The sequence below is a fragment of the Falco punctatus genome (assembly GCF_963210335.1).
Source record: "Falco punctatus genome assembly, chromosome: Z".
Taxonomy (NCBI): domain Eukaryota; kingdom Metazoa; phylum Chordata; class Aves; order Falconiformes; family Falconidae; genus Falco; species Falco punctatus.
In genome coordinates, this window is record NC_137586.1 from 24,093,156 (window position 1) to 24,117,533 (window position 24,378).

Consider the following 24,378-nt stretch of genomic DNA (forward strand, 5'->3'; position numbering starts at 1 on the left):
TAATGATTTTATAACATTTGAGGACCTCATCGTCCATAACAGGTTTTCATTTCAACCCCTCTACTAGACATTGCAAGTAGCAACAGCTCCGCTAATAGTGGGATCATTTGTGTTCTCCCAAATTCAAATCAGGCAAAGTCACCTGATCAAAGTTATAAAAACAAAGAAAGAGATTTAAAAGACTGCTTAGACCTTTGAGGTGGTATGGAGAGTTGCTCCTATTACCTCTTCTTTCAATGAGCAGATGTAACAAGGGTGAGTGGTAGGTAATGTGTACATTGCTTTGTGGCAAAACATTTTAATGAAATGCCCCTTCAACTAGAGACAACCACAATAAACTGGGTTGTCTACAATAACTGCAAACCATTAATGCCTACAGAGTTCATGGGTGAGAAGCTGCTGCAAGCTGGAAAACCAGTTCAGACTCCTTGCACCATGGAGATACATAATGGAGTAACAGAGAAAGCATATTATGGAAGACCCTTTTATGCCCTGCATTCCAATGACTCCTCCTCTGTGCAAGCTTTGCATAGATAAATGTAGGAAGAAATAGCCTTATTTTAATGCAAGTAAAAAAACCACCCCGGTGCTAGTAACGATACTTACTACGATCTTAATTTACACAGCACTATTCGTCTATGATGAATAAAGGTGTAAATATCTAAGACATAAAGCACTTAATGGTGCTTTACGTATATGGAGAAGCATAATTTTCTATTCCTAAATGCAAGGCTTTTCACTCTTTTGTTAGGCCAGCTTTGACCAGCTGAAAAGCTTCTTTGGAGTGATAGACGCTTTTGCTGGAATTTCTACTGAAGAACTTATCAGATCTGAAAATCAGGTCTTAAACTGACCACAGTGATTAGAGAACTCCCCTGATGACCAGAACAACATTGTACTTAGAGCAGAAGCCTTGAACTGGCTTCCTGAGCGCCTTGGGACTAAGCACCTAGCAGGTAGTACCCTACCAGAAGGTTTTCCATACAGTTCCCTGAAAGTTTTGCCTGTGTGAGGACAGTAGGTCTTTACAGAGAACGACTGTAGTGAAATAGCTAACGTAATTATACCATTGATCTAGTCCACCAAGGAACCTTATTGAGTACAGACTAACTATTGTCACAAGCTCACTGTCCTATATGGTCCAAATGGCTCCATTTAAGCATCAGGGGTTTTGGAACTTGCTTTTATGGTATGGGCAATTACAAAGATGCTTCAGTTTGAATTCACTTGTCCCATGACAGCTGGTCCAGATGGCAAAAGCACTACCTGGCTTTGCTTGAGATAGTCTTGGGGAGCAAACAAAACCTGATGCACAGTTTGTGCTGGCTTACTGCCTAGCTCCATTTCCAGATTGGGATGAGCAGGCTTTGCAGGCACCTTCACTGTCAGACTCATCAGGGCTTTCTGGCTGAACTCCATGCTGGTGTAGTCACTCAAAAGTGGTACTGTAATGGAAATGATTCCTTCTTCTTCACTTGTAACTGCTTCTTCAGGGATTTCTTCATGCCTTAGGCTTATGTCTGTGTTATTGCTAGGTTCTTCTGACTGGCAAGTGTCACACTTGCTGTCTTCTCCACCACCTGTGAAGAGGTCTAGCTTCAAAGAAGCCTTTGACTCATGCTCTATGACATAAAGGCTGGTGGTATCATTGTCTGACAGGGCCTGAAGCAGCGACTTTGAAACAGGTTTCCAGCTAGTCTGCAAGACAAAAATAAGGAGAAAGAATAATTTTAGCACCATACCTCTGCTAATTGCACTCAGCAATTTACTGACATACAGAACAAAAGACTAAAACTAGGAGACAGGCAACCTGGTCCTGCCTATATAATAATGCTAACTAATGCATTTCATCTCATCTTATTTAAAAAAAAAAAAACAGGGAAGAAAATACTTATTTCCTTAATTCAGAGGCTCATCTTCTCCTCTCCCATACTATTTAAGCAAAGGTTTTCTTGTTTTTATGTGTGCTTGGGACAAAATGTAGTGGTGATATAATGTAAGCTTAGTGATGTGCCGTTCCGAGACCCACAGCTTTCAAAAAGTTTAACAAATGTGTTAATACAAAAAGGCAGCAGCTTGAGTTGAACAGCAGCCAACTAAGCTTCGGGTATCAGCTGCTGCAAGCAGTTTGTTATTCAACTTAATGCCATGTTGTGATCTAAGCGTATCTTGGGTTATCAGCTTTTGCAAATTCTGGATGATTAAATGGAGAATAGTTTGCAACACCAAGCACCCTTCTTTTCTATTTAGATTGTTCTGCTGCATTTGCCCACTTTTGCCATAATTTTTTAAAAATTATGGACAGGGTGATAAAACTGTTAGCTTCCTCCCCACCTTTTTCCTCCTCCCCCCTCTTCAGTTGCTCTGAATTTGTTTCACACATTATGGTTGTTGGGGGTTTTTTTGTTGCAATAAATAAATAAGTATAAATTGTTTTTTATTTTCTTTCTTGTGGTCTGGCTTGGAAAGGAGTATGTTGTTCTTTGGAATCTCAGCAATCCCAGGTAAAATATCTCAATTTTTCTTTGATAATGGGATGAGTTGACACCTCTAGATGGTCAGCTTTTGCCTTGTTTTGAATGAAGACCTGTGTGATACGTATCTCCATTATCATATTTATTATGAATGGGAGCCTGAACTCTACACCTACCAAATCTAAAATCAGTTCTGTGTAAGCTTCTGTCTGAAAGAGGCACTAATAGGTGAAGAAGGAGAATATCTGAAGAATCTTGTCTAAACATGAAGAACAGGACACTGATGGGGTGGCTGGCTGGCCACATTCGTTTCCATAGTTCATTCTCCTGGCCTCTGTGTTCTGACTGAATTGAGAGTGTCCTCACTTGCGCCTGCTGCTCTGTACCATGGGATGTTTCATTGCCTTAGACTGCAGTAGAGAATGCTCTGTCTGGATTTAAAGTACAAATTCTCTTGGCACCTATCTGGACTGTATGTGTGTTTCTGTCAAGAGTTGCTACATTGCTCAACTAACCTGATGGGGTTCAGTTGAAACAACCTACAAATAGAATAAAAACACACAATACACTAAGATTTACTCCTTGGTTCTGTTTTACAGGGAATACCTTTCTCTACATTTCATCATCAAGTAACATCAAATTACTTCTAGACAACATATCTGGTAACTGCTTTATTGTCCTGTCTCCTCACACAGAGCTTTTTCTGTTCTCCCCAAAACCCTTATCTGATGTGTTAGTTCTGTTCCTGCCATGTTATCAACATTATAGTATTTGTCTACCAGACTCGGCTAATACAGTCGTTATTTCCCTTTATAATCGCTTTGCCTTTGCAGGCACAGTTAAATGCATTTTAAATAGGTAATATTTTGCTTTAATGTATTTATGTCGAAGTGGTACTCTGGTTCATAAAACCCATTTGTCCTTTCTATAACATGCAACTTCAATGTTTTTTACCTGCACCGCTTCACAATGACAAATTATTCTTTGAACCTGTTAGGTTATTTTGGCTGGTAGTTACTCCTTTCTTGCTGAACTTCTATCCTGCAATTCAACTTCACCCAAGATTATTACATTGAAACAGCTTCAGGTCTTGCACTTTCTTTAAGGCTGAATTTCCCCAAATGCTGAATATACTGGATTCCTTATTTTTTTTGCCTTTGAGAAGTTTTACTTCAAACAAGTATTGAATCTGCAGGTCTCCCGCTTTCTAAATGCATGGTGGAGAAGAAGTAAGAGGATTAGGTGGATTTATTTTTGATGGAGTGGTCAGTGAGGGACATCTGGATCCCAGCACTGAGAACTGGAAGTTGCTTGGTGCTCATAAACAGATCAGTTTCTTTAACTGAACAAAACAGTGAAACTGCAATCTTCTAACAGCATCGCTGACTTTGTACAGCTGTACATTTGTACATCTGATCCTCCTTTGTTCGGCATTATCTGGCTTTAGCAAAATGACTATCTGATACTACCTCTGAGCTCATCACTTCTTTATCTACATTTAGGTGGAAGAAAGAAAGAAAGCAAGCAAGGAAGTCCTTGAAAGTTCATACTTGTTCTGTTGAAGGAGGCAACGCTGATGTTCAGCAGAACCTTTGATTATTAGTAGCTTGTCATGTTGCTGATGATTTCACACTGTGTCCTAGATTTGGCCATTTTCTAGCTTGTAGATACCTCCCAGCTTCTGCCTGATCTTTGACTAAATAGATAGAAGCCTGCTTTGTTAAAGCTCACAAGCTGGCTTGAGAAACTAGATCTATGAGTGCCAGATTAAGTTCAGATCTGCCAGAAAAAAACAAAGACATTTTAAAAGGAAAGTAGTGTAAGTTCCTGCTCCAAAAACATAATGGTTAGTGGTCTGTGACTGGGCAGATAAACTGAGGTGCCCTAGGGGAAGGACTGAGTATCTGGTGTCAGCAAAACTAAAGCAGAAACTTGTTTAAAAGGGAGGAGATAAGGAAAGGAAGATTCAAGTAAGTCCACTAATAGGCAAAAGTGAATAACATGGTCCCCAGCAGCCTCCTCTAACAGCTGATTTCTAGGCAGTTCTTCAGTCCTGAAATTTAGGTATCCTTAACAAAGCATATGGGAAAGCTGTGGGCAAGATTTTAACACATGCTGGCTGAACCCTGGTGCCTGCTGACTAGTAGGTGCCCCCCAGCCAGCTACCAGCTGACCAGTTAGAACCCGGGGTTGCTCTGAAGGCAAGTAGTCTTTCCCTGACACTTCTGTGGAAATAGGCCACAATGAGTTGTATTTTGTATAACTTGTACTTAATAATCAGTTGCAGTTGTTGAAAACTGAATTTCTCTGTTTAGACTCTATCTTCCCCTATCCAAATTTGCTTTGTTCTTTTAACAGCCCATACCTTTAAGTATGTTCTATAATGTTCTCAAAAAGTCTGAGAACCTTTATTAAAATAAAAAGTGCAATGGACTATGCCTAAACAACAACCCTCCCCCATGCTATATTTCTAATATTACCTTAGCTTCCCAACTGTTGATATTAGACATTTACTAGGGTGAAGTGTGAAAAGACTAATAACTAGCATTACTGATTAATCAGTAGAAAAGATCTCCCTTGTGTATTTTTTCACACCATCAGAAGAGTACTTGCCATATCTTGGAGTGCATTGCTATTTCTTGGACTTGGTACACTGGGCCAGCATGACATTTTCAGCCTGAAAAAAATTTCTTATTTTATTGTCAGGTTAAATGACTGATATTTCCTATGGATTTAAATTAACTACCATTTATATGTAACATTTTATTGCTATTTTCATGACCATCAAACAAGACATTCTACGATGACTATTAAGCACGATGTCAATTAAAAGCTGAAGACCAAGCTTGGTAGTCTACACTGAAATGCTGAATTAGTGACGATTAGCATCTTTGTTTAAGGACAAAGGAGCTGTGACAGGAGCTGGTAATGTTGTCTTTTTCTATACCTTTAATCATGGTATATTCCTATTTTGCTATCATTTCAACAAAACCTCCATCTTCCCTGAGGACTCTGGAACATGTAGGATGAAGTTTGATTTAGTATTTGCTCCTGGGCTTATATTTAGAAGTTTACTTTCCCTCAAACAAAGAGCAAGCTATTGCAGTTTTTAGCTTCTGTACCACGGCACTGGCAGCCTGCAAGAGGCTCTGCCTGGGACCTGCAGATGAGAACAGGGGGGACACTACAGGTCATGCTCTTTCCTGATTGTTTTGAGTCTGGCTCTTTCTGAGAGCTATTACATACAGTATGTCACTGTCTCCCCTGACACAAACCTAAACATGCCTTTACTAAAAGCTCACACCTGCTGCTTCTGCTGTAGAGGAAGGGGTGTGTAAGGCAGAGCTGAGTTTGCCCATTGAGCTGTTCAAATGTGTTTAAGCTGGCTGCTTGTCCACAGACCTCTCATCATAGTCCTTTTTTCAAGCTCCTTCCAGGCTTCTATGATCTCCAGCATCCCTGGGCCACCATGGGCACCACCCTGTCAGGCATTGCCCTCCCTGGCCCTTCCAGACAGGGTGGGCTGTAGTGGTGACCTGCCCATCACTCCTGACATCCCTGGGATGCTGGTGCTGGCCCCAGGCTAGCAGGGGCCAGCTGTGATTTCCCTTCGGACGGGCAGCAGTGGACCAGAATGAGAATTTCAAAAGGAGTTTCTGCAGAGCTGACTGATCCCATTAGCATCAGTCACTCTTGATTGTTCATCATCAGCTCCTGTGGGAGCGGAGTGAGCACACCTCTTGGCACCCCCCTGTGAGCTTTGGGCAATGACTCACTTCCATAGGAACCTGCCCTGGTGGTGACTTCAGTGTTAGGTTTTCAAATCAAATGTGTACTTTATTAGCTGTAAGTTATTTGCCCCTGTTTAGGCTGTGTTCTGAGGTGAAGCCTGAGGCTGTAGAATTACTGGATCTCCTTGCTGATCCTATGAAGTTGAGTGTTTGGCTGGCCGGTCAGTCTTTTTTCTACAAATCAAGCAGGCAATTGAGATGAGGGGATCTTGGGACCCTTTGCCTCAGTTCCAACTGTTCAATACTACTACATATTTAATTGCAATTTTGTAGCGTTACGTTGGGCTTCTGTGTGCTGTTTTTCTATTTGCCAAAAATTCTTTCCTAATGGGCCTAGACAATGAAGTGTGATCTTATATTTAACACAATGAAGTTTGCCGTAAGTCAAAACGTCTGTGTAGGTCTCAGAAGTTCTTGTTAAAAATACTGGATTAGTTATAGAGCAACTTAAATTAAAATCTGAAAAAGAAAGTGCACAGGAGACTGAATGTGGAGTGTGGTCTGTTTCCCAATGGCAAGGGCAGTTTAGCCTGATGCATAAGCTGAAGAGAGCTATGTAATGATGTATGGCTTTAAAGCCATGGATTGTACTGTCTGTCTGTTCTGCCCTTTAGCAGTTGTGCTTTCAGCTTCTGAGGCTGATGCTTTGTAAAAAGGAGAAAAAGAAAGGGCAGTGTTCCAGGACATCAAGATAGTAATATGAACTGTTGTACACAACTAGGTTTATCAGAAAATTAATATTAGAATCCATTACTATGCAAGCCATTTTTCTTTTAGTGGTAGTGTATGCCCCTAATATTGTATCTCAGATAAATTTGAGGGTGGTGTACTTTATTAATGCAGAGAAGAATTTCTCCTAAAATAGGAGGACCTCATCCATATCTTACAGGGACCCTTATTATTCTGTCTTCTTCCTACTCATCCATCCATTACTCCCTCTCATTATGCACTTATGTGCATAATTTATACAGTTAACATCCAAGTGTGCTTGCAGGAAACTGCTTAGATAGCAACATCAATTTGTGTATGCTGCTGGAATTTATTTTGGTTTTTCAATAGAAGGGACATGATTATCAGCTGGGAATGAAAGAGCAAATAATTAAATGCATGGGTTTTCCATATATGTAACCTATTTTCCACTGTGAGAAATAGTCCTTGCTCTTTTCTAGGGTGTTTGAGACAGGAGGTAGTCAGGTAGCTGTACCAAAGCCAAAAGATAACAGGTATTTTACAAACTATTTTAACCAGCTTATAGTGCTTTATAACTGCTCTCCCTGTGTAAATGAGTGTGTATCTTTTGTGTTGTGTGCTTTTTACATTCTATTGCTTTTAATGACAAAAATGGTCCAGTGCTATGAAACTCAGGGTTAAGCAAAATGGAAGCACTGCTAAGAACTTCAGCCAATATTCCCTCCTTACCTTTTAAGCAGCAGGGAAAAAGCAAGAGGTGCAGAAACAAGAATGAACATGATGCCAAAGGAAAGGCCAGTCACAAAACCTTCAAATTCTCCTTTATCTGATGGGAAATGAAAAGAATGAATCAGACTTACAATATTAGCATAGAAAGGCTATATTGCCTTGGCAAAAGAAGTATTTCAAACTGAAGTCAAGTCAAACTTTATGCATGTTCTGGGTTTTCTGTAAGTGAAATCTGGTTAAAACAAGGCCTGGAATTTCTGGGGGGTCTGAGGCTTTCAGGTTTGTAATTTTGAGATACATAGATGTATGGGCTGATTCTTAAATCCATCAACTAAATTAAACACTTTATAGTAAGATTACTTTACCTACTTCACCTGCTATTACATGAACGTGAGCTGTAGCTTGTTTAATGGGTCAGGGCCCTGATGCATCTGACTTCATAAGGAACTATGTAAATGAAAGTGGCTTTTAATCTCTTCCAGGTTCTACTAGTAGGGTTTGAGATTTTTTGGTGAGATCCCACCTGGTCCTGATGATAATAACATGATTTGTTTGGTTAGGTACCTGTTAGGAACATTAAGGCAATTTTATTTGCAGTCAGCCATTTGTCAACCCTTGCTGTGAACCTACATCTATTGTGTTAATACTTGCTTGAGATGCTTCCTCGCACCACCCCACCCGATTGAAGGAGATTAAGTGCTTGAAAGGTTAAGGAAGGTTGATAAAGTGCTCAGGCAGCCAGAGCAGTGCTTCTAACACAGGAACAAAAGCAGCCTTCTGTGTGAAGAGTGGGTTGGGGTTGAGGTGTTCTTTACAGATCGCTAAATCAGAAGCTTCAAAATAGCACCAGGAAAGCATGGTCAGCTTGTGATGGTGTTGCTGATACTGACAAACCGCATCTGTAGGAAGGCTGCTTGCTTTTCATTTTCCTACCACTGGCCAACAATTTTTTAAAAAAAAAAAAATCAAACAGCTGCTTGATTTTGCTTAAGAAAGTATTTGAAAAGCTGCAAATTATCATAAAAGCCTTTTTCATCGACAAAGTAAAGAAACCTGAGGTTCTTCTAAAGGATTAAGTAACCTATGAAATGTTGGGGAGGTGGGGAAATGGCAAATGTAATGTTAAATGCAATGTAATAACCTGCATTTTTAAAATGTTGCATTAAATTAAGTCTGCATTTTTGTTACTTTCCTCAAAAATTGAATCCTATCCAACTACATCTTTGGTAAGATGTGTGGAATAAAGTTCTGCAGAAAAGCTCCAATGGAGGCACTTGAATTTCTTGTTTCAACAGGAGAAAGGATTTTGGTGGGGGTGAGGACAGGGCAGAAGCCCTGTTTGATTTCAAGGAAGGTTTTTAATTTCTTTCCTTTTTCTTTCTGCTTCACACTCTTGACTATTCAGTTGTTTGTGTGTATACCTCCTTCACATAATACAAAAAAGCTGTAGTAGCGAGAAGCTGTTTGCATACTTCTGTCTCTGAAATTCACAGGTTATATTTCCTGTGGCTGGTACCATCTTAGTCTACTTTTTTTTATTATTATTATTATTTTTTGTTTATTTAGAAAGCTTCAACTGAATGAAGCTGTGGTCAAACTACAAAGGGTCTATTGCAGTGCTAGATTTAGCTTAACTGCTAAGGTGTTATGAATGTTTGAGAGACCATAGTTAGCCAGCCCTGTATGATTACAATTTATGAGACATTATAGATGTAACTATATTGATCTTAGCTTATCCTGGTACCTTTGAAAAATGCAGACTTTCCCCAGCCAACTACAGGACTTATGTAAAATGTACCTCGATTGTTAGGAAACAAAAAATATTTTGATTAGCTGTCACCCACAACAGGAACAATTGAGACTTTACGTATTTATTATTAGTGTTACCGGTTCAGTGGTCTAACTGGAAACCAGTTTTACATGATTGCTTAGGATGTGCCAAGAGCAAAGGCTACTGAACTTAACTAGTTACAGGCAGAATATTTAAACTGCTGAACTGCATGGCAGGAATGGGCCGTAAATAAAGCTATGTGCATACAGCTGGCATAAAAAGGTCAGAAAAAGTTTCAGAGATGCAGAACCCCAGTTAAGTGTTGCCTGTGTGTTAGTTAATGCAATACAGGCAGAGCTGTGTAATGCATAGTTTACCTCTAGCAAAGGAATAACTTTTCGTGTTTCCTATCATTAACTAAGGACTGACTAATAAATCTTGCGCATGAGCACTTTGTTGCTCCTTGAAAAGCTGGAAAGGGTAGAGAATAATGGTATGTATAGTACATAAAGCAAGGATTGATGCTGGGTAGCACAGGTGCGTAGAGCCCCCACAGTACCATATTTTGGAGTGCTGAATGGTTGTGAAAGAGTTGGGGGTCCTTCACCAGCATTAGTGAATCCTGAAATCTGCACACGGTAGACTGTTTTTTCCTTCAGTCCGGTAAGATGGTAACTTGTGGTAGAAGAATTGAGAGTAACAGCTGAAACAAGAGGGGTTGGGGAAGGAGACAATTAGATGAACTCTGATGGCTGAGTCTGTATCAATGTAGCTGACTGTGGAAAAGACAGAATTTCTGTGCCCACATCCACACCTGGAAGAAGCTACCCTGTGCAAATGTTCTTCAGATGGGTACAAGGTTTCTCCATAATACTTACGTGCATTTTAAATCCAGAGGTAAAAAGGGAGCTTTTAACACACCACGGATGTTTAGGTGGTAAGTGCAGAAGGCTGTGTGTACTATGTGACAGGAAAACAGACCTGAGACGCTGAACAGTGGTTTTCATGTTGGCTGTAACTGTTAACACAAGGGCTAGACTCAGTCACATGCCTTACCCTGACTACAGTAGTCAGTGGTAATTCACCTCAGTTAATATCACTGCTACTACTCATGATTCAGTACAGAAAAGGGGCTGTGCATTCTGCCTCACCTACTTTGTAGGGCTTTGAACTCCATCTTTTATTTCTGATGGTGCAATGACTTCTGCCCTGGTCAGAATAATGCAATAAATTATGCTGTTGTATGCCTTTTGCAGGACAGAAATTACTTTTCAAGTTTGTCACTGTGAATTTTAGATCTTCGTAGAAGTGGAAATGGTGCTGTAGCTTCTAGGGTTCCTTCCCCAAAATTCTTCAATAAAATTATTCTCCCTGCCTGGAAAAACATAGTAATTGGGTATTGTCTCACTGATGTATTGACTGATTAGGGCAGAGGAAAAAAAATAAAATTAAGTGCAGTCCTTGACACTGCTTTCTGTCTCCTTTTGTTTCATCTTCTTTAGTTAAACACAAAAGTCATCAATTTAAGAAAATGTTTCTAAAAACTAAATTAATAATAGTGTCTCTGAAGACAGGTAAGAAATATGAATTGTATTCCCTGCTAATTGAGTTCAGAAGAGAAATACAGAATTTCTTAAGTCCTATAGAAAGGCTTAGAGCCAAGCTTAGCTAAGTTGCAATGAAACATAAAAGTATTGTGTCCAAACTCTTTACACCTCAGAAACACTGAAAGCATACATCTTCCTTCCAATGTTACTAGAGAATTCAGCAGCAGTCTTAGAGCTGTAATTTTTAAGGAAGTATTTTCTTACCGATGTTTGAGATGTATCTAGAAAACTCTAGGTATTCATAGGAGCATTAAAACTCCAACCAGGAGCTGATCTTTAAGAACACCCAATCCACACGGAAATCTAAGTAACTCAGTAGTGTGCTGTGATAGCACTTAGTGATCTGTACGAAGCTTTTCTGTCCTGGCTCTGAGCTGCTGCTTTGTTCTGAGCCTCGGTGACTTACCCAGAGACTTTTTCCTTGATGAATCTGTGTAGCTGATCCTGTAACCCTGGAGAAAGCCCAAACAGTCCTCGGCAGCTATTTCAGTCCACTTCACAAGTGCAGAATGCTTTGTGATATTCAGAATTGTCACATTAGCAGGACCTGTCCTAGGAACTTAAAAATCAGACAATAATTTAAGTTCTGCATCAATACTTGTTCAATAGATATACAAGACAGAAACCTAGCAGCTTCCTAGAGTGCTCCTTGCCTGATTCTAGTTGTCATAACATTAAGGGTGGATGAGAAAGGAGAAATCCCATAAAATAGAACTTGTGACTCATAGCCACAGCCACATTTGCTTTAACTTGCAATATAAGACATTACCAAATTGAGATTGGAAAATCTAACTTTGGCCACACTTAAATTTGAGCTACTCTGAGACCCTCTTTCTGTTATTTTGGTAATGTCATGTGTAATAATATTTCTGTGGACCTGTCAGTAAGGAACAACATCCAGGTCTTTCACTGCCAGTGCTTGACTGCTAGGACCAAAAAAAATGTTAACAGAAGGATGCTGTTAAATCACCTGGAAAGGAAACTTTGTATAGGATTACTTATTGCTGCAGATAGGAAGAGAGAAGAAATATAAAGAACGAGTTTATATAAAGGGGAGGAATACCTCCTTCAACTGAATAAAAGTGGGTCACTCCAAAAGTCTTTTCATGTCTTGTGAAATTTTCACACTGACACACATCAGATGCATGTACCATTATTTTGTACAACTTATATGGCTGAAAATTGTCTGGAAAACAAATAAAGATACATCAAGGTTTACTGCAAAGTTATAAATGATAAAGAAGGGAAGGAGAGAAAACAACTTTATAACTTTTGTGTATAATTCTTACTTTCTGAGACTCAAAGCACAGTATAAGTTTACAGTGTTTTACACTGAGTACAAAATATATACATCCTTCTTCATTGTCTCTAGAAGATTAATACAAACTATTTTAAAAGCAAAACAAGACGTAACATGGGTTTTCTCTTAAAACATGCCAGATCTGCTTATAGTCTCCTTCTGGAAGGCCTCAGCTGCTGAAAGAGAAGTAGGGAACTAAAATGGCAGTAGATATCTTAGTTTAAGGACAGTATTTCTCCCTCAGCTAGCATAAAAGAACTAGATGTAATGTGGCAGTGCAGATGTTGCAGAAGGACCAAGAAAAACAGTGCATTCATTTATAGAACTCTGAAGCTAAATGTTCTCTACTGTACTTAAAAGCCAGTCCTAAATGCCAAGAGTTACCTACATGATTTTAATCAACATTTTCAATGACTGTTCCATAAAGTTGTCCCTGGATGCAGATCATCACACCTAGCTTGGTAAACAGAATACTGGAGTTGAGAACTTAGGTTTTGACAAAGGCAAACACTGGGATAAAAACAAAATAATCTGAGGGAGACTGTAACAGAGCAGTGTATATTTAAAGTTAAGTTTACCTATGCACAAGAGAAACTTTTTTTAAAGCCAGTAGTGTATAGGTCTGCCTGGAGTGTGGACAAGGAGAAACGTTATATCAGCAACAGTAGCTGAGCTGCATTTTTTGTACAACTGTGACCAGAAGAATTCTGCTGAAGACTCTGCTTTTTATCTGCCTTGGTGTTGCTAAAAATAAGATGATGTCTCAGCACCAGACAAAGATAAGAGTTGTACTTATCTTTGCTCTTTTATCCATTGGCTCACAAAAATAGGATGAAAATCCTACCCTCCCCAACCAAAAACAACCAGTAAATGAAATGGTGCCTCCGTAAGTATGTACGGCGGTTGCTGTTACCTAGTGTGAAATTCCCAGTAGCTGTAGTTACTATTTTCATGCGCATATCCTCTTTACCAGTGCCCCAGTCAACCACAAAACATTTCGGCATGTATTCTGGAGTCCAGGTGACAACTGCATTAGTTCCCTGGTGTTTGACATGGATTCGGCCAGGCAAGTCTGTGAAGAAATATACTGTCAAAGTTCAATAAACAGGAAAGCTTTTTTTTCCTTCCTTCCTTTTTCTCTTTTGCTCTTTTTTCAAAGCTTATTCATTAAGTTGTTATCATTGCAGGTGATCAATGTATAGTAAGGTTTACACTAGTATGTCAGTACAGGCAACTTAGCAACTAGTACTTTGCAATGATGTCTGGGATCTCCAGTGCTAATTGCTGTTCATGACCTTTAACTTCCCACAGTTGGAAAAGGGGAAACAGCTGTTCCAAGCCTCGGCCAGAAGAAGCCTGACATGGTTAAATAACCTCCTGAGAGCCACTATTAACTGCTACACATAGGGCAACTGTGAGATAGTGCTTATCTGGGGGAGGAAGAGAAGGGGCTCATTATGGATTATAGCTATATGATTTCATATTCCTTGCATTTTTTGCAAGGATCTTAAATATTTTGAGATTTTTAAAGACAGATTATCCAACTAGGAAAGACCATCTGACTGAACCTAAGGGAGAAGAAGAGCAACCTGTCATTTTGGGGTAAGAAGTGGATCTTGTGGCAGACAAACAAAATTCTCCATTTCATCTCCTGTCTGAAAACAAATATAATGAAGTAAAATTAAAGAAAATAGCTGAGGAAAAGTTGCGCATGCTGAGAAGGAATTTATCTTGGGAACACACTTAATGTAGGTATCTTCCTCATAATTCATGACAGAGACAGAGAACCTGCATAGAATTACAACCAAATATGAAACAGGTATCTGGAGAGAGCCATGAAACAAAAGCTGAGCAGTTCAGTAAACAAATAGCTGTCAGTCAAAAGATGGCTTGAAGTGGTGGCACATATTTCATCAGAATAAAGTTAAAGCAGTCAAATTTAAGGCAAAACCAAAGTGTAAAGTCTTTGCAGGGCAAAGGAGAACAGAATGAGCGGAGTGCATTAGAAAATCCTGGTTAAATCAATTAATTCCATCTGTCTGGATGTCAACAAGGGTCCTTGTACACTTTTTACTAGCTCATGAGAGAGCTTAATTAAAAAAACAAACAAACAAACAAAACTCAAAAAACAAAAAACTTGGAAGAGAGGGTTTTTTCTTATGTTGTACTAACTATACCTCAAGATTGTAACAAGTGAAACTAGCTTATATTCTAAGAAAAATATTATATTGTTTAAATGAAAAACCCTATGCATTTAGGATCAGAAAAGCTCACATCTTCATTGGAATATGACATATACACCCTATCTATTCCTCCTCCCATGTGCCAGTAGGGGTAACACTGAAATGAAGGACAGTAGCAGGTCTCTTAAGTTACTTAGCTCAAACACCTTAGATTTGCACATAATTCTGAGCTTTGTTTAAACTGCTGGCATCTAATTAACTTTGAATACACTCCATGAGTCCTTTTTGATAGGTAGATCTAACACATAGTTCATAGAATCACAGAATCAGGTTGGAAAAGACCTTTAAGATCACAAAGTCCAACCGCTAACCCAGGACTGCCAAGTCCATCACTAAACCATGTCCCTAAGCACTGCATCTACATGTTTTTTGAGTGTCTTCAGGGGTGGTGATTCCACCATGTCCCTGGGCAGCCTGTTCCAATGCTTCAGCACCCTCTCAGTTAATTTTTTTTCCCTAATATCCAATATGGACACCCCCTGGCATAACCTGAGGCCATTGCCTTTTGTCCTGTCGCTAGTTACCTGGAAGAAGAGACTGACCCCCACCTGCCTACAGCCTCCTGTCAGGTGGTTGTAGAGGGCAATAAGATCACCCCAAGTCTTCTCTTCTCCAGGCTAAACACCCAGTTCCCTCAGCTGCTCCTCACAAGCCTTGTGCTCCAGACCCTTCCCCAGCCCCTTGCCCTTCCCTGGACACGCTGCAGCCCCTCTACGTCCCTCCTGCAGTGAGGGGCCCAAACCTGAACACAGGGTTCGAGGTGCAGCCTCACAGTGCTGCTAGTTATTTTTCTAGCCTGAGAAAACAAGAAGTGCTAAACAGAACATCAAATTGCTTAGTCTGTTAGTTAACGTCGATCAAATTCCTTTCTTAAGAAACAGTACTGACTCCTACTGTGCAAAATATCAGTCTGATGAATATTCAAGAGAATGCTTAACCCGATTCCAAAGACTGTCAAAAGGTAGCCTAGAGATGGCTCATAAAACTCCACTGCTCTAGCGGATGACTTACAAGGTAAGTACCTGATGCAGAGACATTTGGGACAATGTAGGTGGCTTGTGGAGATTCTCCTGCTTTGTTATACGCAGAAATATTAACTCTGTAATAAGCCATGGAGAGATTTAGAAGAACTTCTCTATTCTTTAGACAGATGCGATTTGGTGAATTCCTGCAACTGTTGGGTATTCTTTCCACATTAATGTAATATCCAAGGATGTTCTCGCTTTGTGTTACCTAGTAAGAGGAAAAAGATTATTATTCTATAAATGTTATTACATCCTGTGCAGAAAATCAAGAGGAATTAAATTGTATAAACAAAATGTTACCTTTAATGATAGGGATAAAATCATACTGTTTTAATTAGGCTATTAGGAATCAATGAAGAAAAGCATTTCCTTAAAATTAAAAGCATGCTTAAACTGAGAGGATTAAGGACAGGATTAAGTGTCTTGCTTAATTGAGATCTTAGCTATGTGTATCCAATTAGTAATAACAGCAGTGAAGCAGCTGTGATGTTCTCTACATTTCACTGGAACATACCCCTCATAATTAGGAACGTGAAAGTTAATGAGAGGTGTTTAATTGCAATTTATGCCTCTGGGAGCCTTCATTTACTAGGTTCTGTTAGGCATCTGGTCTCTTTGAGGATAAATGCTAGTAATTATACGACAACTTTGGAACACGTTATATATCCATTGATACAAATTTTTAGGTGTTGATGGTTCACTTGTTATTTTACCGCACTAATCTTCATGACAGATTGGAAAATGAGTGCACAGAAATGGAAATACTGCAATCTAGATAGAAACTGAACTTGATACGTGAAGGCCTGTGAATCCTGCAAGGATTATTTCTGATATCAAGCTTCTCTGTTATTTCTTGGCGCAAAACTAATAGTGTGAAGACATAAAGCTGGGAGATTGGATTATCTTAATGAAATAATTGGACACTTTTGGAGTAACAGACAAGGTGACATTCAGTAATTTAAAAGGCAGAGACACATGTGTTAAGAATAACTTCTGGTAAAGTTGGAAGCTCTTAAAATGGAAGCAGGTGTTTTTCCCAGGATAGGGAAGGAAGAATTGTTGCTGTTACTTGGAGCTCAGGTAAAGCTACCGGAGGAATAGTGTTATAGTTCTCTCACCAGGCTTTGAAACTGGAAAAACTTTCTGCGTAGGAGAAATAATTCCTAGGATATGTGAAATATGAGGTCTATCACACAAGAAGAAACTAGCAGAATTTAGCTTTCTTAGCTCAGCAAAATGAGACTGGAAAAGGCTAGCATTGCTCTGTCTTGTGCAGTCCTGCAGGGGGTCCTGTGTTATTTGCAGCCATGAAAGCAGTGTGTGTTGCCTGGTTCGGTGTTCAGAGCTGAAGCCAGTTATCTTGTTCCTGTTGATCCAGACTCTGTAGAGGCTACTCATTTAACGTTAGCAAAAGTGGAGAACTATGTCTAGCCTTTATCACCTTCAAGCTGTTTTTTTTTGTTTCAGGTCCGAACACAGCCAAAGATTTATTTTTTTTTCTTTACATTTAACATGTTAATTATTGAGTGCACTCCTTCCCTCAATGTTATTTGAAGGCATCTGAACTTGAACCTTATGTCATATAATAGACTAAGTGTTATCCTGAATGAAGGTCCTAGCCTTGCTACTATATTTAATATTACCTTTTTTAACTAAAGCATTTAGATAGAGGAAAATTTATCTTAGCTTTACATTTAAATTGGCACATGTGGTCTTTTGCTTTAGCACAAAATGAATCATTTACTCTTCAGCTTTACCTTCATCTCAGGAGATAAGGGAAAAAGGGGATCTCTCATCCTTATCAGGAGATGAGGTGTCCATTTCCTCTGATGTCTTTTCTTAACAAAAATGCAAAGGGTAACTACAAAATTTCATTCACCCTCTGTATTTCAAGACTCTGCCAGTCTCTGTCCATTCTGCCGGGGATGTCCCCTGTGTCAAACTTCTTGGAGTTTGTAGACATTCTTGATCTCAGAATCTAGATAGAATTGGTTGGTTCCCACGCAAACACCTCTACGAACACCTTGCTTACTTGAAATGGCCTGTGGAACCTTCAACTATATATTCAAGACTGTCAGTTTTCCATTTCTTACCAAGATGACTTCAGATGGTAAAACTGACTGATCTGCTGTAGTCAGTCAGTTGATAGATAATGATTCCTGCTGCAGAAGAGGGGATGCTTCTGACATGTAGGTTTGAACTTTAGATGTCATCATGGGAAGCGTGCAGTTAGATGCTGTTCTTGTAAGCCAGAGGCTCTTTCTCTATCCTGATTATAATGTAGTTGCACTTCTGAATTAGTAAGTCAGTAGATTTAGCAAGCTTTTCTAAAAGGTTTTGGTCTCTCTAGAATATGAATGGTCCTTAGGAACACATGAAACACAAGGTGTGTCATTTGTATGCACTAAAAACTTAGGAGGAGCTTTCAAGAGACAAACTTGAGGCACAGCAATTTTTTAGGTAAGCTGCTAAGAATCTTTATTCTAGTCAATGACTTTAAGCGCAGTGCTGTTTTAATAACTTTTAAGGTTTATAAATTGGTGCTATTTTTCCTTGCTAGTTTCTAGCACCTAAACCACCACCATACAAATGCAGTGAATCCTGAAGCAAAAGTACAATATTCAATGCCTTTTGCTTATACAGTGTAGTCTCAATACAATCAGTTTTCCTATAAAGCAATAAATTAATAGCATGGACATAATAGAAGGTACCCAGACTCAAACTGAACATTACCTCCCACTTCAGAAGAACACTTCTTCTGCCTGGAGAGATTTCTGTAGTATCATTATATATTATTCTTGGTTTGTTTGTGAGCTCTGGTAAACATGGAAAAAGATGGAGAGGAGCTCATATGAATTAGTTTGTTCTTCATATTTGCAAAATTATCTGACTATGCTATTTCATATGATACAACACTTCAAAAGGCTTTTACATCATGTTTATTCCCACTAGGACAAAACTATTTCACTTACTGCGAGGGACCAAAATCTCTTCACTCCAAATGCAAACACAGTGGAGACCATCCTTGGCTTTGCATCTGAGCTGAACAATGTATGAAGACATAGCATTTAAATTCGAAATGGTGACATTGGCAGCATTGCTTTCTACAGGCACCTAAAACCAAATGATGTTTAATTTATGTGGCAGCAATAAAACATAACCTTGTGTTAACTGTTTTCTCAGCCAAGGACCAGTCTTCTAACTACAGCTGAAAGTAGGGGTTCCTATCATCGAAGAGGAATTACTATGCATTTTAGCCAATATCTTTTCATTCTTTCAAGGCAATACCTTCCTGTTCATGAGCTTGTTCTGCTCAGTCAGGACATGTAAGCAACAGTTTAGGTCTAAATATTGATTTTAAAAACAATTAGGCATTATACAAATACTGAAAAACTACCACTTAGCTCCAAGCCTTGTTGGCATTCTGAAGAACAAGATGTCAAAATCAAATTAAGTATTAAAAAAAAATTAAATCCCTTTATTCTCAAATGTTATAGTATATTTAAATTGATCTACATGACTGATGCGGTAAGGAGCATGGTTGGACTGAACTTATGACTGTCCATGCCTCAGTACCACAGAAGTTATGTGCATCTGCAGCTGATGATGGCACTGGAGCTCCAGTGACTGTACAGGGAAGGAGATTGTCTTGAAACAAAGACACCACCTGTGTCTAAGGAAATCCTTGAGCTGAAAACTGTAGGAGAATACATGATAGCAAATTCTTGCTATATGCTTGAACTATTTTATAGTCTTGCCCAGATATCCATTGGTGGGTGCTATTGGATCATAGTATCCTGCATTAAATGGACCTTTGTTCTGAACAGTTACAGGTGTTATGATGTTTTTGGTAGAAGTGTTACTGCAGATTGAAATAATTGTTTTAGCGTTTGTCTGTTGTGAAGTTTTGTTTTCTTAATTATATGAACTTCTACAAAAAAAACCCAACAACCACAAAACCCAAACCAAAACCATCAGAATTCTGCTCAAATTCCCCACTATTAGGTGACCAGCTCTTCTTTTTGGTTTTCTGCAGTGCTTTTCTTTTTTTTATTAGAGTTAATTAACTGGCTTCATATACTTTTGCTAACAAAACTAGCTTTGTCACAACCCCCCCCACAGTACACAATATTACAGAAAACCTCAAAATATGCTACAGAACAACAGGGAAGTGAAACGGATTGAAGACCCAAGTGTTATATTATATTACAGGTGTATTGATGCTACTCTTGATAAACACTATTTCTTAGCTAGCTTTATGTATCTTCTGTGCTTGTATGCCCACCCTCACCCTTCCCCTCTAGTTCCATCTGTAAATGCAGCTTACGTTCACGTGATTATGCAGAGATTATAGCCTAAGTTCAGAGGATCATCTGGGACATGGGAGATAATGAGTATTTATGACCTGTAGTCTTTCAGTACTCTGTCATTCTCATCAAGCAGTGTGGCTGTCCCTACTAGTCCTTCACATTCCTAACTTGAATTTTCTGTCTCCCCTGCCTCCAAACCTTGTAGGATATGCATTTTTACTGCTCTTAAACTCTCTGTTCTTCCACATGCTGTGTACCAGACTGTCTGCACATGGTTATCTATATGTCACGCTACTGGGTGGAGAATGCTTGGGTATCTGACTGTCATAGAATGGTCTAGAACTTGCATATCAATGAATATGGGAACTCTTCCAAGACTTGCACTTTGTCTGTAGGAAGGTGAAATCTTTCTTACACATATTCTTCATCCAACTACAGAGAATAGCTTGAAAAACACAGTTTCAGGGACTCAGTGATATATATATATGCATGCCTGTTGGCAAAGCCTTCGCATCAAGTGCTCATAACAAGGGGCAGGAAAAGCAACCATTGCTGCTGCATGCCAATCTCACTGAAATTATGACTTTTTTCACCTCTTTCTTTGTCCCTTTAGTTTTAGGTGTCGTCTTGTTGCACCATATTCTCACTGTTGTATGTGCTAAAATGCATCTGCAACTGATCTTGTATTACAGAGAAGTTATTTCCCTTGTTGTCAAAGAAGGAAATGTGTAAAACCAAAGCAAAAACCAAGTGTGTAAGGTATGAATTACCTTAAAAATCACAGCAACCTGATCTCTAATCAGTTTGAAAATTTAATGATGTCAGCAGAAAGACTAATATTGCCCGTCACTTAAACTGTAATCAGGATTTGAGTTTGCATGGCATTTCTGATATCCTTTTCAGCTTTTGCATTGCTGATGACTGTAGTGTCTCATTGATGGGTTAATGAACCAGCTGACATGTCGTTCTGGTTTTTTTTTTTTTCCTGTATAAAACTATTAATCTTTCTTTCCCAAACAGCTCAGGATCTGTTAGAACAGAATTAAGGGACCTTTGTGAGATTTGCCTACAAATCGGCTGCATGCTGTGCTTCCTTGCTCCCCTTGTTGTGTGTGATCTTCAGCTGCATCCTGTTGATGTCCTGCCGTGTGTGCTATGTACTGCTGAGCTGACAGTGAGGCACCTCATGTTCTTGGTTGTCATCTGGAAGTACTTACCACTGTCCACCGAGCGGATTCTGTGAGTGCCTCTCTGTATCTCAGCTCATACAGTGTAGGAGTTGCAGGCAGGTCCCATTGTATTATCAATTGGTTTGTGATCTGGTGAGCATTTATGATAGATAGTGTTGAGCACTTCCCTAAAATGGGGAACATGCAACTGTTATAAATGCAAGAGATGCAGGAAAGCTTTGATAATTTTGTCTTTCAGGCGTCATTTATAAAAAATAAAAGACTTGACAGAGAATATTGAACACTTAAAGATTTTTAAGAAGACTGGAAATAAAAAATTACTATTACTATATCTTCCTGGTATGAAAAAAATAGGGTTGTTCCTTTTGCCTTTCTTTTGTAAATGCTTCTACTGATTTCAGGAAGACCCTTTTTCTAAGCAGGTGAATCTGCAAAAGCAAAATCAAAATGTCAAGAGTACCTATAATCATGAATTCTATAAAAACTTTTCAGAATGTCTTCAGCAACTGTGTTTAGCTATATAATTGTAAGTGCAACTTACAAAAGTTTTTGTCTTTCTCTCTAAAAGCCACAAGGTGGCCAAGAGCCTCCAGAGGAGGTCACGGTGAATATTCCAGTTGTACTGGTAGTGCCCCCCCAGCAGAGAGGAGCACTGTTTTTTTCTTGGACCATGATTACTCTGAGAGGTGAAGTTTCGAGAAGCTCTCAAAGTTATCTCAGTAATCAGATACTGTAGGGAATCTTTAAATAAACTTCTAAAGCACATAGTTGATAGGATTCCTTTTTTCGTAACTCCCCTGCAGCACCCTGCAATGGGTAACCAGCCTTTGAAAAGAGCTGAACTTTGAAAAGGTTTCTCAAAATGCTAATACTCTATAACAAGGATTCCTTAGGCGCATGGTACTGAGTCAACCTGCTCTTTGTAAACCAATGAAGAAGTTCAGATGAAGAAGTTCAGACAACCATTAAAGAGAGCACAGGAAGCTGGTTAAGTACTGTACACAAATACTGCTATATATTTTCCTGGATGTGACTATTTTATAGTCTAGCAAATTATTTAAAGTAAAACCCTTCTGTAAAAGCTGATAGCTGCTATTGACTTCTAAAGATTTCATCCAAGGAAGCCAAACTGCAGTTTAGCTCTCTGAATCAGTAAAAATAATAAGCCTATATTGTAAGTCACAATTTTGGAAATAATCTTTAAGAAAACACCTCAGCTGGGCACTGCAGTAAAACGACTCATGAAGATGCTGTACCTGCTTCACTCGGTATGACTGAGATCTTCTTTCCTTTCACGCAGCTGTCATGGGCATAGTTCACTGCTATCCAAATAGATGCAGATCGCTTCATGTAAAGATTCCTTCGTTCTATCGTAATGGAAGATGACGATGTGTTTCGTTGAAAAAGTTTTGGTATTCTGTCCCTTTGGAGAGAAGGAAGCAGAATGAAAAATAAACATTTTATCGGATTACTCTTTCCTCCCCCTGTCTCAGAAAGTAACATTACAGCAATTAATAGTTTTCCAGCTACTTATATACAAAATTCAGCAGCTTGAAATCTTGAAGGTGGGGCCTGAGCCACTTCAAACAGCAAATGTAATTACAGTACCCTAGGAACTCTAGCAAAATTAAACATGCAAATCCATGTTGGTGGTGGAGAACTGTTAAATTCTTTAAACTTGTAAGGCACAACACAGTCCCAGAGAAAATCTGTATGGCTACCTTCTGTACTTACAGTGGGATATGAAGAGCATTTAGAAGGTATAAAATCAAGTTATAAATTACTTCATAAAGTGAAATTGCCACCTACCATAGAAGCACCTAAATTCCTTTTGCACAGCAAAATTTCCCAGTTGCCTGAATCTAAATTACCACATAGGTATGAAAACCCTTTTGTCAGTTATATGCCTGTCTTCTGACTTGTTCCTGCAATAAAAAAAGAGTCTGACAGAGATGTCTAAATGCCACCTCAGTCCTCAGCCCTGTAGACTTCCCCTGGTGTACCTAACACACACAGCACAGAAAGTCCGAGAGGTTTAAGGCCTTACATATGAGGCTATTTCTGTTCTGCCTAGGTTCGACCCTTGCCACCCACCCACATCTCTCTCTCTCTTATTTACTTTCTGCTGCACACAGGAGAGATTTTTTTCAAGGTTAAAGCTCTGCCAGTTCAAAGTTCTTAAAGAAATGGGCTGGCATACTAATTTGCCCACCTAAATATTAAATGTGCTGCTGATGATACAATATTTAATAACTGAACACTTGAAGGTTCCCCTGTCTTCTGTTTCGGACTAGTTGTGAATCAGCAATTAATATTTCCAAGTACAATTTTGAATGCTTGGTTAGAACTTCTCTGTGGGAGTGTTTTTTGTTAATCCTTTCCTTTGTGACAACTAAATCCTAAGGAGCAAGGATAATTGCAGTGTCAAACTGATGTTACTTGCAGAAAGGGGTAATGTCCTTTTCTAGGCAAGGAAAAAGCCCTTTCAAGCATTTTTTATTTTCCTTTTAACCCAATAAAAAAGAAGAAAGGAAGTTTTTCTTTTAGACCACTGGATTGAAGCCTAGGAGACTGAGGTGCAAGTTGTGGCTCTGGCTTGGGACATTCAACACCTCTGTGAAGCAACTGGGTCCCTCCTTCCCCATCCACCTCTCTTTCACTGTTTTCACTGCAATGTGCAGAAGATGACCCTGGGGAATTTCCCAGCGTAGTGACGTTTCCTTAGCTTTAGGAGTTGCTCCTAACCACAGATTTTTTTAATGCAGAATGGTGGCTTATGTGGCAAAATAATCAGCAATAAGTATCAGAATTTGCCAATGGCGTACAATGTTGTACCTGGTGGACCCCATGACACGGTCTCATGGCAAAGATCATCTCGTCAGATCTCACTTATGTATTGCTAAGTGTACCCTTAATCTCATGGGAGATCCAAATATGTAGATATAAAATGAGGAAAATCCATTTTGTACTACAGATACTGAAACAGAAGTCTGCATTTTTTTTAATTATTTTTTTTTTTACCAAACCAGTGACCAGATACTGGTTTAATATGCCTATCCATGTTGTACCTGGCTTCTTTGGTTTAGCTTTTTCAAAAAAGGCAGAACTGAAGATACGCATATTTCAAGGTAATCAGTTTAAGATTAACCCTACAAGTTCATTCAATCTATTAAACCAATTCAGAATTGCAAAAAATTTCCTAAAATTCTGTTTTTATAATGTGCCACAGCTGACATCTCCTTGGAAAC

At 39.1% G+C, this 24,378-nt stretch overlaps 1 protein-coding gene across 1 annotated transcript in view; it reads right to left on the reverse strand.

Moving 5' to 3' along the window:
• Nucleotides 1-296: 296 nt before the first annotated feature.
• Nucleotides 297-24,378, reverse strand: part of LOC308056893 (interleukin-6 receptor subunit beta-like) — a 29,878-nt gene continuing 5,796 nt past the window's right edge. Inside the window, exons 4-15 of the mRNA XM_080372830.1 lie at nucleotides 22,387-22,553; nucleotides 21,158-21,297; nucleotides 18,603-18,744; nucleotides 18,364-18,446; nucleotides 15,628-15,838; nucleotides 13,276-13,434; nucleotides 12,126-12,248; nucleotides 11,469-11,621; nucleotides 10,015-10,158; nucleotides 7,685-7,781; nucleotides 5,088-5,151; nucleotides 297-1,698 (exon numbers count right to left, since the gene is read on the reverse strand). Of these exons, the coding sequence (XP_080228956.1) occupies nucleotides 1,213-1,698; nucleotides 5,088-5,151; nucleotides 7,685-7,781; nucleotides 10,015-10,158; nucleotides 11,469-11,621; nucleotides 12,126-12,248; nucleotides 13,276-13,434; nucleotides 15,628-15,838; nucleotides 18,364-18,446; nucleotides 18,603-18,744; nucleotides 21,158-21,297; nucleotides 22,387-22,553 (1,969 nt within the window). The 3' untranslated portion in view covers nucleotides 297-1,212. The remainder of the gene's footprint in view (nucleotides 1,699-5,087; nucleotides 5,152-7,684; nucleotides 7,782-10,014; nucleotides 10,159-11,468; nucleotides 11,622-12,125; nucleotides 12,249-13,275; nucleotides 13,435-15,627; nucleotides 15,839-18,363; nucleotides 18,447-18,602; nucleotides 18,745-21,157; nucleotides 21,298-22,386; nucleotides 22,554-24,378) is intronic.